This window comes from Sapajus apella, unplaced genomic scaffold (assembly GCF_009761245.1).
Source record: "Sapajus apella isolate SASKATOON/1434 unplaced genomic scaffold, GSC_monkey_1.0 scaffold19, whole genome shotgun sequence".
Classification (NCBI taxonomy): domain Eukaryota; kingdom Metazoa; phylum Chordata; class Mammalia; order Primates; family Cebidae; genus Sapajus; species Sapajus apella.
Window position 1 is genome coordinate 7,080,410 of NW_022436959.1, and position 15,692 is coordinate 7,096,101.

General features: G+C 34.5%; 1 protein-coding gene across 1 annotated transcript in view; it reads right to left on the reverse strand.

Annotated features, from left to right (window-relative positions):
* The window catches only part of ZNRF2 (zinc and ring finger 2), an 88,950-nt gene that overhangs the window by 6,630 nt on the left and 66,628 nt on the right, over window positions 1-15,692 (reverse strand). The window contains exon 3 of the mRNA XM_032286892.1: window positions 5,779-5,884. Within this exon, the coding sequence (XP_032142783.1) occupies window positions 5,779-5,884 (106 nt within the window). The remainder of the gene's footprint in view (window positions 1-5,778; window positions 5,885-15,692) is intronic.

The window sequence follows — 15,692 nt, forward strand, 5'->3', positions numbered from 1 at the left end:
GGGTGAGGGGGGGAGGAAGGCAGCAAACCATCTTGCCATGTATGTACCTATGCACCTATGCAACAATCCTGCATGATCTGCACATGTACCCCAGAATCTAAAGTACAATTAAAAATAAAAAAGATTAAAAAAAAAAAAAAAAAAAATACAATTCCCCATTCCTCAGTCACACTATTCATTTTTTTTTTTTTTTTCTTTTGTGTCTTTTTCCCCTGCAGTGTATACACTAGCCACATTTCAAGTGTTCAACAGCAACAAGGCTCATGACTACTCTAATGGACAGCACAGATATAGAACATTCCCATCATGGTAGAAAGTTCTATTTCAAAGTACCATGACAGATGACAAAAATCAAGGTCTGGTAACTAGCTGTTACTTGCCCAACAGCTAACAAGTTATCCAAGCAGGATTCAACCTGTTCAACATCTTCATTGGTGACATATTTCAAATTTGCATATGCCACAAAGCTACAAGGCTTGGTTAATATGCTGAAGGACAAAATCCACATTTATCATCCTCATATCCAAATACGTTGGCTTGGTAGGTAAAAGTGATAGATTAAATTAAAAAGAAAAAAAGGTAGTGTACCACATCAACAGGTTCTTTCAAATAACTAAATTTCAGTTGCCGTGAAGAGGTTTGTTCTCTAAATATACGCCCAGTTTGGCTTAAAACATTGTTTTCAGCCTGCTGTCTACCACTTGGCACTGGAAGTTCCACTGCCAGAAAACCTCTTAAAATGAAATTCTGATAATCAAACAAAATACTCCAGATGTGTTAATTAATAACATATCTGAATAGCATCGATCTGCAATCTAACATGAGTACTCCTTATTTTACAACCATGAAGTTGGTTCATCACGAGAAAGTAATCATTTAAAACTCCAGGTCCTCTTCTCATAAACTTCTATCAATCCACATATGTTCCATTCTAAGCTGTATTCATTTGTTATTTACATTACTATATTCCCTTCTCTCAGCCCCAGTAGGAAAGCACTATCCTCAATTTGGTACTTTTCATTCTTAGGCGTCTTCTTACTGTATATAACTATGTATGTGTATATTCTAAAACAACATGTAGTACTGCCTCCATGTTTAAAATTTTATATAAATTCTACCATAAAACACTATTATGCTTTTTGTAACTTGCTTTTTTTTGCTCAATTTGAGATGTGCAATTATTAGTAAGTCTCTTGTTTTTACATTTTTGTTTTTTGTTTGTTTTTTTTGAGACAGAGTCTTGCTCTGTCACCCAGGCTGGAGTGCAGTGGTGCCATCTCGGCTTACTGCAAACTCTGCCTCCCAGGTTCAAGTGATTCTCCTACCTCAGCCTCCCAAGTAGCTGGGATTACAGGCACTTGCCACCACACCCAGCTAATTTCTGTTTTTTTTTGTTGTTCTTTTAGTAGAGACGGAGTTTCTCCATGTTGGTCAGCCTGGTCTTGAACTCCTGACCTCAGGCGATCCACCTGCCTTGGCCTCCCAAAGTGCTGGGATTACAGCATGAGCCACTGCACCCAGCCTGTTTTTACATTTTCATTGTGTACAGCATTCCATTATATCAATATATATAATTTATATATACATTCTTTTACTGATGGATATTTTCAATGATGCTATGAACATTCTTTGAGGTTAAGGAGTTTGCGCCCAAATAGAAGTTAATTTCCTCACTAATCACACTGTTTCAAACAACTTAAAAAAAATCACAGCAAGACTTTCTCAATAAAAGCAGCATAGTGTTGATTTAACTAGCAGAAGCTCCTTAACGCCTTCTGGACTTCCACTTTGAATAGTGGCACTGTCTTAGAGCAAAAGATCAAGGGTTTCTCTAGGGCATATATGTAGGAGTGGAATTACTGAGTTGTAGGATATGTACTGCACACAGCTTTATCTACTATGTGCAGTACACATGCACTGTATCCAGGGTTATCTACAAAATACGTCTATTTATATTTATTGGCCAGCTGAGGGTCCTTTTTTTATCTGAATTGACTGATAGTTTTCTAAGAAGCTATCATCCAGGTATTTCTATTATAATATACAGGTTTTTGATCAACACTGCTTTCCACAAAATTGAAGGCTAAAAGTAACAGGGCTTGGGGGAAAATTCAGGTTAAAGGCAGACTACTCAAATAACACAATTTTATAACCAGAACAAAGACATGCTCATTCCTAATCAATAAAACACTATTGCAAATACATATTTTTTAATGATGAAGTTAGCTTTACAGAAAGAGGATTAAGGTAGGATTGAGGCTGCTGAGTTATGAAGAAAAAAGCTAATGCACAAAATGTGAGAACTGTGAAATAAGGACTCCACAACAAAGTCCGTGGTCTAATTAAGAATAAGAACATGGGGAAATGGATACACTGTATTCTTACACAGCTCACTGTGTTAGCTATATGCTTTCATCTGCTGTTATCTGATGAAGCAGAACATTAATGTGCTAGAAAATCTTATGTAGAACCAGTAAGATCATGTAACTATATTGTCTTCACTCTCCCATTTACCAACTGCAATTAGTTCACGGCATTACAGAAAGTCACAGAAGGAGAACATTATTTCCAATACCAAAACTCTTTTACTATGTGTGCTGAAAAACAATCCTAGTCTGAGGCCTAGTTTTTTTTACTTTTTTGCAGTGTCATGATACAAGTTTTAAATTTTAATATAGCCAAATTTATCAATCTTGAAATTACTTCTTGGGGGCAGGTGTATCCTAGACAAAAAATTTCCTATCAAGAGGTCAAAAACATTTCCACTATTTTCTTTCCTCATCACTTTAGATTTTGGTTCTCTGAGGCAGGCATTTAGTCAACCTGGAATCAACTTTTATGTCAAATGCAAGATAAGGACTGAACTGTTTTTCCATATCAATAACCAATTGATCCTAGCACCATTTACTGAGTAGTTCATTCTTTCTCTCTTATACTGTAATTCCATCTCTGGCAAATCAATTTTTTCTCGTTTATTCAACAAACATTTATATACATCTATTATGTATGTGCCAGCACTTTCCAAAACTTAACTCGTTTATACCCTTATAACTCTATGAAGTTGTTTCTACTGTCCTCATCTTATGAACTGGGAGAGAGAAAAACTAACTTGACCAAGATCACATACAGAATTAGTGAAGGAGCTGGGATTCAAATGCTGTCTTGCCTTCAAAGTCCATGCTCTTAACTCCCATGCTATGCGATCTCTCCAGATAGGCACAAGTGTTTATGGACTCCATTCCATTCCATTGGCTCACCTGTGCCATTTCCATACTGTCTTAATGTGGTCTTATAATAAATATGTACAGGAAAGCACCACCAACATGGTGTTCTTCTTCACGAGTGTCTTAACCATTCTCAGCCCTTCACTTGTTGGTCCCCATGTAGTTTCAGAAACAAACTAGTTGAGATTTGACTAAGGTAGCATTAACTATATAGGTCAATCTGAGACAAAAGGACATCATTATGACACGGAGTCTTCCTATCTGCAATATGATACATGTCCACATTTATTTCAGATTGCCTATATCTTTCAATAAAGTTTTAAAATTTTATCTAAAGGAAAGTCTTACTATCTTTTATAGAATTAATTCTAATATGCCTTATAGTCATTTTAGTCTCTGTTGACATTTATAATTTTTTAAGTTGTATTTCCTTTTTTCTTACTGCAGTATGAATGCAACTTATTTCCATAGGTTGATCTCATATTTGGCAACCCTTGAACTCTTATAAATTTTAATAATTTATCTAATATTCTTAGCTTTTATTTTTAAATCATTAATATGCAAGTATAGAATTTTACTGAAGGCTTCCTCACATTTATTAATTTTTTTCCTTTGTTAATGTAGTAAATTACATCTATACATTTTCTATCTTACAGTATCTTTGCATTCCTAGCATAAATTCAACTTGCTCATGAGGCATTATTTTAGATAGATACTTTTTGATACATATTGTTGAGTTGGGTTTGCTGGTATGTTTTTCGATTTTTATATCTATGTTCATAAATGTGAGTGCTTCCTAATTTTCTTTCCTGTACTGTCCTTACCTGAATTTGGTATCAAGTTTATACTTTTCTCACAAAGTAAATGGGAAAACCTTCCATCTTCTTCTACTTTCTTTGGTGTTTTTTGGGTATTTGATAGAACCCACTGCCGCATTGCGTCTATAGGCCTATTTTTTCTCACTGTTTTTAATTTCTGCTACGAATTCACATTCCTCATTTTTTTCCTCTAGAGGCAATCCTGTTCTGAACCAACTGATAGCTTTGTGGTTCTCTAGTGTGTCATTTTAAAACTTATTTTCTTCACTGGTCTTCATTATTTTCTTCTATTTTATTTGTGTTTATTCTGCTGTTACTTTTCTAATTTCTTAAGCAAGAAACTTGGCTTATTGAGTTTTCAGCTTTCCTTTCTACTGTAACATGAACCTTCTGCGGATCACTCTAGGTGCTTGTCAAAAACATCAGTTATTCAGTTCTGAGTATTTCCTGTATTCCATGATGATTTTTTCTTTGATCCACAAGTTACTCAAAAGTATGTATGAGGATTATTTATCTTTTTATTAGTGACAATTAATAGCAGTCAGTGTACGGCATCCTATATGGTACCAATTCTTGGTACTTTGCTGTGATTCACTTATGGCCTAGGACATGATCAATTTCTATAATACTTCATGTGTGGTTGAAAAATATGTATTCTCTAACTGATGGGCACAGATACAAATATATATTCACATCAATTAGATCAAACTTGTTAACTGCATTGCTCTATTTTTCTAGGTCTTGATTCATTTTTTGTGTATGTGACTTGACTCAATAAAAGATGTACTGAAATGTCTCATTATGATGATAAATTTGTCAATTTCGTCTGCAGGTTTCATAAATCTTTTATTTTGAGATGTTACTAAATACATAAAAATAGAATGTCATATACTTTTTGTCATTCCAAAGTAATTCTATCCATAATAATGCTTTTGCTGTACAGTTTGCTTTGTGTAATAATTTAGCTTTGCAAATTTTCTTTTAGTTAATATTTGCCTAGATGTAGTTTTCTATCCTTTTACTTTCAAATTTTATGTATCCTTATATTTAAATACATTTTTTATCAACTACATATCCCAACCTTTCAATCAGTTTTTCAACTAGTGAGTTTGTTCTATGTACATTTATTATAACTGATGTATCTGGATATATTTTTGTCTATTTTGTCTTATTTACTCTGTTTTCTCTAAGTTTTTTCCCACCCCACCTTTAAGTATTAAGTAATGTGTTTTCATCAGTTTGAAAGTCATAGTTTTCTTTTTGTGGTTACCTTAAATTTTTTTTTTAATCCCCAGTTTTTCCTGTATCACTCTAAAAGCAAAAAGACCATATAAGAAACCAGACAGGTTTTGGAGTCAAGCAGATTTCAAATCTACCAGAATCTCAGTTCTGTCATTTACTAGCCTTGTAATCTTGGGGAAATTCCACACTGTCCATTAGCTTATTTCCTCAATTGTAACATGCAATGATTACAAGGCTTACATGAGATAACCTATTTAAGAAGTTATGAACAACAGCTAGGTCATAGCAAATGCTTTAAAATTAGCAGACTTTGAATTCAAACAGATGTGGGTTCAAGTCTTAGTTCAAGTAGAGAAAAAAGGTCATTAAGTTTTAAGAAGAGTTTGTGGGGCAGGGAAGGGGTAGTTTCAATGAAGATTCCTTTTCAGTCCTAATTATAATGTTTGGAACCGTGAGAATAAGCTTTTACTCTAATATCAATTTGGTGAACTTACCCTTTATGATATATGCATAGACAAGGCAGTCTTGCTATAGTATCTCCCTGCTGCAGTTCTTCAAGGCATATTGCACATTCCCCAGCATCTTTACTCAGTACATCCTCTGAAGAAAGAGAAAATGAATTCAGGACAATATAATCATCCATCAAATTGAAAAAATAATTTTGTGAACGCTAACTGATCACGAGTTGTGATTCCACCTTACTTGGCTTATCTTTTCATCAGAAATATATAAAACTCAGCATTTTTATTTGAAATACTATTCATACATGACTGAAAAATGTTTACCTTTACTTCCAGTATCTCCAGTTTTCATTTCTATCTTATTGAAGCATTACAGTAAGCAAAGATAGTACAGAAGCACCCAACTTGCATAGATTTTGTTCTAAACTTTATCAGTAAGCTAGTTATTTGTACCACAGAATTTCTTTTCCTTTAGTTTGCCCAAGGTAGTTCAAAGAATTTGACAGTGTAATGTGGTGAAAAGACTTAAAAATAAAATACTATTATAATTTTTAAAATTCTAATAAAATTGGGTAAGTTCAATAGATCACCCTGAATGTGGGAGTTTTAAAAGCTGCTTAACTCAAGAAAATGCAAAGGAATATCAAAACTTTTACGTAAATTCTGAAAGAGACTTTTGGAAACTTGAGGATTTCAGAATTGAATGCAGCAATTCTTCATAATCTTTTTCCATGACAATGCCAAGCCTACTCCAGGCATCAAATGGAGTGGCTTCCAAAAGGATCTGCAGGGTATTAAGAAAAACAAAACAAAACAAAAACAAAAGCAAAAAACCTCTATGGCGTGCTTAAAAGCTCCAAGGGTAAATCTCTTTATAATGCAAATGTTTCTTTTGAAAAAAATGAAAAAGGTTCTCTCAATCCATGTTTTATACTGAAAATTTAAATTGCATTCTAATGTTAAATGTTAACTTTTAAAAGCAGTTTGCTTAAAATAGAGTATGTAAGTGAGATTTATTTTGTGACTCTTTTTTTAAATGCAGACTGAAACATGTCATTACTGAAGAACATGAATAAACTTCTCCAAAGTATATGTTCTTCATTTAGACAATGGAAAGCTAAAGCAGGAACATGCAATACGAATACTAGAAATAAACAAATTACTGCTTTTTGAAATAAAAAAGTCAAATATGCTAAATGGAAAAGACTACATCAATCCCTACCCAAATTTTGAAAGACAGAGAAAGGCAGGGAAGTATTCTAAAGTTAAGTATTTGTTTGGTATGCCCATTCCTCCTATAAAAATCAACCAACAAATTCAATTGTGTACATATCTGTAATAGTACACAGCAGAAAAATTCATTCTATACGAAGTGGTTCTTTAATTATTCATTTTGAGGCTGCACATTATGAGGGAACACAGACTCTATTTGGTCTACACAAGAGAAGATACCAGCAGATGATTTACTCAGAAGGCTGGAGGAGTTAACAGGGCACCTTCTGCAGAATAAGCAAGGCCTCAGCAGGAAGGGTTTATATTAGCTGAATGGATGGAATATGTTAGGAGTGATTTCAGCTAACTATTGGACAGCTCACAAGCTAATATATTACAATCAGAAACTTAAGCAGGTAAACACTTCTGGACAAGCAAAGCTGGAAATGGAAAATGTTATTACCACTTCCCTGAAGTGCACTCCCTTTCCCCATTCTTTTTCTCTTGGCCCTAGAGATCCTACCCACTACTCACACCCCAATCCTGCATCCCATGCCTTTTCTTGTTCTCTTGATCTCCATTTTTCTCTTATTGTTCTGGTATCTTTCAATAGGAAATTCAGATAAGGAACAAGTATAATGTAAAGCATCTAACTGATAGCAGTGAGAACAAAAAAGGATCTAAAGGAAACACTAAAAAAACTTGGTAAAGGTCTGTAATTCCAAATAATATGGTATATTCTCACCACTTACATATTTTTTCGCCACAAAAATATACCATCTTATCAAATAATTATGTAAGTTCACAACCAACTTCAGAAAGTCAACCACTACTTTTTATCAAACCTAAAACATCAATGGTCATAATGTGCACCATTAGCTTTATATGTCACCAAGTTAAAAAAAAAAAAAAAAGAAAAATGCTTCCATTAAACTATGATGCAACATCGATTTTACATGCATCTTGTTTCAGAGCTCTTCAAAGTCTTTGAGATGAGAATATTTTAAAAGGTCTAAATTTTATCCTATTTATAAGAAAATTTATAGTACAACAAAGACAAATCCAACCTGACTATAATTAACAGAATCATATATATTTTAAGAACACAATGCTATTTTAAAATTGACAGGAGCAAGAGTTATCCCTTAGATGCTTTGCAGGTTCTAAGTTCAAACAATCTTTTTAGTGTAATTCAGAATGCTGGGTTGAAGTCATTTTAAAAATAAGCTCCCTTAAGCCCTAGTAATAAAAAATAATCAGAACTGTACTTCACAATTATATTTTCTGTTCAAGAACAGTATACCTGTAAAAACATTCCAAACACACTGATTTCAGTGCAGAAGCAGTCTAATATACGCTAAAAACAGCTTCTAGTGAAATAATCTCTGCTCAGAAAATTAAAAGCTAATGTTAACTCACTGTAGCCATGGATCAATTGCATTTTGATGAGCAACTCTGAGTTAGAAGATAGTTCACTCTGACTTCAAAACCTCATGATTACAGCTTCAAATGGCAAATGCTTAACTTTTCACATTGTAAAGTCTTGTTTCCAATAGAACGTGTCTTAGTATGTTTAAAAACATTTTCCGTTTTGAAAATTCACTGTGCAATATGATTAATTTCCACCTACCTGGGGGGTTTGCTAAAGTAGTCCCCTCTCCCACCCCTATAAATGACACTTTCATTCAAAGGAAAGTTTTGAGCTTTTGCCTTCACATAAGTAACTAGGTTTCACAATTGTGAAAGAGTTGTCAGTAATGTGATACATTCATAGTTAAACAGGACCTGGAAATACCACTAAACCCAGGATACTAAAGCATCTTCAAGACAGTTGGGAAAAGATTAAAAATCTTTAGCCAATCAGTTGAAAACGTTCATGAAGATATCATGCACAGGGACTAAGGGGTCAACATTCGGGACTGGAAGATCTTGGGGTAGACTACTAACTAGCTAAAACTCGTATTAAAGAAGCAGAGAAGGGAACACTCACAGATTTAACTACCATAGCTGGCTAGTCTGGATTCCTCCTCCACGAGCAATGATCAATGGAGACATATGTGATTGTAAATGGGGAACTAAATGTGTTCTCTTGAGGTCAGGAGTTCAAGACCAGCCTGGCCAACATGGTAAAACCCTGTTTCTACCAAAAAAATTAGCTAGGCATGGTGGTAGATGCCTGTGATCCAAGTTACTCGGGAGGCTGAGGCAGGAGAATGGCTTAAACCCAGGAGTTGGAGGCTGCAGTGAGCCAAGATCGCACCACTGCATTCCAGCCTGGGAGAGAGAATGAGACTCCACCTCAAGAAAAAAAAAGTGTTGTTGCCCATAGCTCAACATCTAGAGTAGTAAAAGTTCAGTGCATTGCTTATAAATTTGATGCCTTGTCTTACTCATGTCATCAATGCATTAATTTGGATGTACTGATTACAGAAAAAGAAAAGTTGAAAGACTGGAAAAGAGCAATGATTTTTAACCAGAAGTGGGCACTCGACTCACTTCAAAGGGTACATTTTCAACATACACCAAAAAATTATTATGTACCTGAGTCCAATTCCTGGAGATTCTGAAATATATGCCTGGTTCACAAATGCTACTGCTATCAAAGAATAGCATGTTGAAATACAAAGAGCCTAAGACTTAAAGTTGAAAACTTAATATGACTTTCCATTCTCAATATTAGCTATGTAACCTGAAAAATGTTCAACCTTGAGTTTCCTTTTATTCTTCTTTAATATTAGTCTGTTAAAGGTACTCAAAATATTAGAGATAAAATTTTAAAGAATTGTGTGACAAAACCTTTTAAGTTGTATAAAAACACTATACAACATATTAGTTTTTATTATCAGATAGTACCTCACGAACCTCTCCAAAAACAAAGTCAGTCATCTTCCTATTTCTTTTTCTCTCCATCTTGGTAGTCTACTTGTTTCAAACTTACAGAGTATCATCAAATAACTCCATGAAGACCAGGAACGTCTTCCTGACTTAGTCATTTCTAGGCACCCTATTATAACTGCCAGGGTGGGATGGGAACAACTCCCCAGACGACACTGCCTAATTAACTTATGCTTTTGCGTCATTCCATATTTTTACAGGATTAAAAACACGCACTTTTAAATGCGCTTTTAGGCATATTTAAGTCGCATGTTAATCCAATGAAGTAACTATTGTTACACATAAGGAAACTGAGGCTCAAAGAAGTAAAGTAACTTACCAGAAGTTACTAAACTAGTAAGTCCTGGGGTCAGGATTCAAATTTAGACTAAGTCCTTGGCATTTTTCCTACTTCATGAATTCTGCCACAAGAAACAATTTCACTTTAAAGTAGCATAAATACCAAAGCAACTGAACTGTTTCAAACAACTAAGTTTTAAATACTCAAACTACATATTTGGAGGAAGTATTCTCAAGGCTGGCCACACGCTTTACCTTCCGGATAAAATAACTGGTATCAAAAATGACCTTATAATTAACTGTGTATACAATTTAAAGCAGCCCTGTCCAACAGAACTATTGGTGATGAAAAAAACATCTTTTACCTGTGCTGTCCGCAACGTAACCACTAGCCACATATGCCCTGAAAACAGCACTTGAAATGTGGCCTGTGCAACTGAGAAACTGAATTTGTAATTTAATCCAGGTAAAATATAAAACCTTAAAATATATAATAGGTAATAAATACACATTTATAAACTAGTTATAATCTTGTTACTTGATATTTCACTTACAGCTTCTCAAGCTCTTAAAATTTGCGTTGTCCAAAGAAATTACTTAAAATTAAAGCAGCCAAATATGCAAAATTAAAATACTTAGCAGGTCCAAGCACATATCCATATAGTTACTGCAGGTCAAGACAACATTTAAAAAAAAAAAAAAAGCAAACAGCCAAAATTCTTTTTAAAAAAACAAAAACCAAACCAACAAATAAGACTGAATTTGTTAGAGGCAGCCAAGGAAACTTCATGCGAAAATTTCATAATCATCACAAGTTTATTTTCCGATCAAGCATCCAAACAGGTATATGATCTTTTCAGCAAAATACAATGCCAAGCACTATTATGGATCAGGCATTTTACCTGAAGACTTATTTTTTGTTCTTGAGCCCTCAATGATAGCAGTAGAAAACAAAAGCAGCTGAAATGTGAAATAATCCCTAGAAAAATCAAGAATTAAAAAAATTTACAACATTAGTAAAAAGCAGTTACTCAAAGAACAAAAAGTTGGGGCTCACATGTTTTAATAATACTTTCAGATGTTAAGTTATCTTATAGGTATAAAAGGATGTAACATTAACTAATTCTTTCAATTACAGATCCATAAGCTATTACTGTACTCATAAATAGGCTTAGAAATGATATTTAACAAAGGGAAGCTGCCATTTTCACTGTAAGATAAATATATCAATAAAAATATGGGAATAACGTTTATTAATCTGGGCTTCTTTACCTAGATGCCACTGAAAATTACTTTTTCATTGCTTCTCTAGTTTAAATGTAACTAAGAATTGATTGTTAAACATGTAGCTACCCTTCATCTGCGCTGTTATAAGCTTAATGTAAAATTAATAATAATTCTTCAGGAGGAAATAGAATTTGTGACTCTTTTGATGACTTCTTAAAAAAGTTTATACTCTTAGGAATATTCTGGAAATCGAAATTTGGTGAATTTGCCAAGGAAATGTAACTAAAATAAAATGGAACACAAATTAGAAACTCTAAAAACTACAATATACAAAAGGAATACTAAAACTCCACACTCAGACATAGCTTTCTTGGACCTTTTTGCTCCTAACTTACCTGAAAAAACTAACTCAGGATTAAGTATTTCGTAAAATTAAGTACCCAACAAGCTACAAGTCATCACACAAGTTGTCCAAGAAATTATTAGATTACCAGTTATCTCCCAACCATCAAATCAAACTAATTTTCCTATAACCTCTCTTTATCACAAAACAAGAAACTAAAACTTAAAAGCCATTACACTGATTTCCTAAAATCTAAACAAATATTTTCCTACATGAGTTGTCCACATGAACAAGAAAAAAAAATGGAACTATTGAATACAAACCAAAATAGAATAAACTATACTTTGAAGTAAAATTTCAGGTTCATTTCTCTTCAATCACTATGGAGAGAAAAGCACCAGTCCCGAAAAAACAAAGCTAATAACATTATCTGATTTTCAAGCTTATTACTGTGTACTTTTAATATTAGACAAATGTATTAAATTTTCATGTATGAAGGCTCATAATGGCAATAAAATAGTCTAGCAATGTGGGCAATATGTAGCAATTTTTTAAAAGGATTTACAGTTCAGTTTCAAACTCTAACTCTTCCAATTTATTTGTGACTATAACGGGATAATAGTACCTACCCTCACAGGGGGAGTGGTAGAAATAAGTAATGCCTCTCAAATGCCTAGTAATATACCTGGAATAGAGCAGGTATGTTCTGAAAAGTAGCAACATGATTATTGGCAAGAAGGGACTCTGAGCTTGTTTTCTGCAATCTGAAGTGGGAACAACGATGAAACCTGCTGGACCTGTCTCTTAGGATCCCTGTGAAGATCTAAGGAGATATGCAAATGAAGGAGTCTCATGGAAAAAGAATAGGCTTGAGCTTTGGATAAGTCACAAACCTCTTTGAGCCTCATTTTCATAAAATAAATTGCAAGTCATAACACCTACCTGGTCTTTAATACTGATGATTAAAAATAAATCTAATAAGTGTGAAAATACGTAAAAGGCACTAAATGTTAGCTGAATGTATACAAAATTTTACTACAGCAATATTCAAGTAAGCTGGAAAATACCAATTCAAACAGCTATTACAACATGCAACAGTACATATCAAATGTTACATGAGAACTATCATTAGATTTATAAATCGGGATTCAATATTCTGTCAGAATCAATTTGAGGAGTACTATTACAATGTGTGTATCTCCTATGCTTTTGTTCAAAGTGGAGTATATAAGGCTTTTTCTTTTCTGCTTCTTCTATAGGCTGTGAGATGTTTAGCAGGCTGACTATAATCAGTATGCACAGGTCACGAACTCAGATGCCCAAAGATGTAGCTCATTTTAACTACTTTGTAAGAAAAAAGAACAGTATTATTGTGACAATAAATGCCCACTGAATTTGGTCTTGGTTTATTTTTAGAGAATAGAGGAGCAAACTGGTACATGTAGTCCTATCTAAAAGGGGCAGCTGCTGTTGAGAGTAGAATGCCATGGGAAAATAAAGGCCTAGGGTGGCCAGATGTAGATTTAAAGCAGGTGGAAATTTAGGTATTCAGGTGAATATTTTCATTTCCAAATACTCAAAAAACATATCTCATACTGCGTAATCCAAATAAAACATGACATGACTGTGAGTCAGATGTGGCCAATACTTTGCCACCTTTGTATTAAACAGGGTAAATTCCATGAGGGTAGGGACCTTGTAGATTTTGCTTATCCCAGAATGGAATATAGTGTTTTGCACATAGTAAGTGCTCAATAAATATTTTTTGAACAACTAATGAAGCAACAGATCTCAGAAGACTAAGGAAAACACCAAGCAACAAGTGAAGAGCCAATGAACAGAAAAAAATGCCCCAAAGCAAAGGGCTGTTGTTGCCACTGACTTGAGCACTTTGACTACTTGTGGTTTTGGTGACTCAGCTGAGGGCAGGTCTTTTTTTTTTTTTTTTTTTTTAATTTTTAAGTGTATTGACTTTTTTATCCTGGAAATTCCTATCGGCCACTCAACCAAAAAGCATTGAATATGTAAATTTACCAATAAATGCTTGTTTGTTTATTATACATGGTCAGGTATTAAAAGTATGTATGAACAGGAAAAATGTTTTAAATGTCTATTCCTGAGATGATAAGGCAAAGCACAAAATGCTAACATATTTAGAAAACTCAAGTATCTAAGAACCAGTAGCTCTGGCTAAATTAGAATTTATGCAGCACAAACAACTGAGAATTCTTTCTTAATCCCTTTATCTTGCTCCTCAACTACTAAAATAACCGACTAATTGCTAGATCCTGAAGAATATAAAACTAGATTCATCCGAAACCCCAGGTAATGTAATCATGTGCAAATAAAGAAACAGCAAGTGTGAAATGATTTTTCCTTTTTTTTTGGAGACAGAGACGTGCTCTGACACCTGGGCTGGAACGCAGTGATGCAATCTAGGCTCACTGCAGCCTCTGCCTCCTGGGCTTAAGCAATTCTCCTGCCTCACATCCTGAGTAGCTGAGACTATAGGCATGTGCCACCATCAATTTTTCTTTCTTTTTAATTGTTCTAAGGAAAGGGTGAAAAACATTGATTTGAAAAAAGGTTTATTTCTTTTCACTGGACTTGGTCAATGTCTACTAATCTTTAAATTGCCCAAGCAGTCAGCAGTACCTGAGGGAATCTAAAAACAGGGGAGAAGGTTGCTCTTACTGATACAGTAGTGAAAGCACTGGAAAGAAGCCACAGAGTTGAGCTGAAAATGAAAACGCTTCCTGCTCCCAGGAACAACTTCCATATTCAAACAAAAAGTCTTCCTGTGACATGCTACTGACAGGCTCAAAAGAGAAATAACTTTTATTCTATCTTTTTCTGTTTGAGAAAAAAGGTGACAGTATGACCGACATGGGTAATGAGAGATTCTACAACTTGTAACATTATATAACTGAGAAAGAGCATTAACTACGTAAGTATATGCAGTAATAGATGAGGGGGATCACAGCAAAAAAATTAAATAGGGACCTACTATAGAGGCAGAATAAAATGAGGGAGGGAGGGAATGAGAGAGAGAGAGAGCAAGGGAGGGAGGGAAGGAGGGAAATAACCAGCTATGATAGGATTAAATCCACACTTACCAATATTAACTTTAAATGTAAACGGGCTAAATGCCCCATTTAAAAGACACAGGGTGGCAAACTGGATAAAGAGTCAATACCCATCAGTGTGCTATATTCAGGAGACCCATCTTATGTGCAAAGATGCACACAGGCTCAAAATAAAGCCATGGAGGAGTATCTACCAAGCAAATGGAAAGCCAAAATAAGCAGGGGTTGCAATGCTAGTCTCTGATAAAACAGACTTTAAACAAACAAAGATAAACAAACAACAACAACAAAAAAACAACAAAGAAGGGCATTACATAATGGTAAAGGGATCAATCCAACAACAGCTAACTATCCTAAATATATATGCACCCTATACAGGAGCACCCAGATTCATAAAGCAAGTTCTTAGAGACCTATAAAGAGACTGAGACTCCCACATGATAATAATGGGAGACTTTAACACCCCACTGTCAATATTAGACAGATCAACAAGACAGAAAATTAACAAGGATATTCAAGACTTGAACTCAGCTCTGGACCAAGCGGACCTAACAGACGTCTACAGAACTCTCCACCCAAAATCAACAGAATATACATTGTTCTCAGCACCACTTCACACTTATTCTAAAATTGACCACATAATTGGAAGTAAAACACTCCTCAGCAAATGCAAGAGGATGGAAATCATAACAAACAGTCTCTCAGACAACAGGGCAAGCAAATTAGAACTCAGGATTAAGAAACTCACTCAAAACTGCACAACTACATGGAAATGAAGCAAGCTGCTCCTGAATGACTTATGGGTAAATAACTAAATTAAGGCAGGAATGAATAAGTTCTTTGAAACCAATGAGAACAAAGACACAACATGCCAGAATCTCTAGGACACAGCTAAAGCAGTGTTT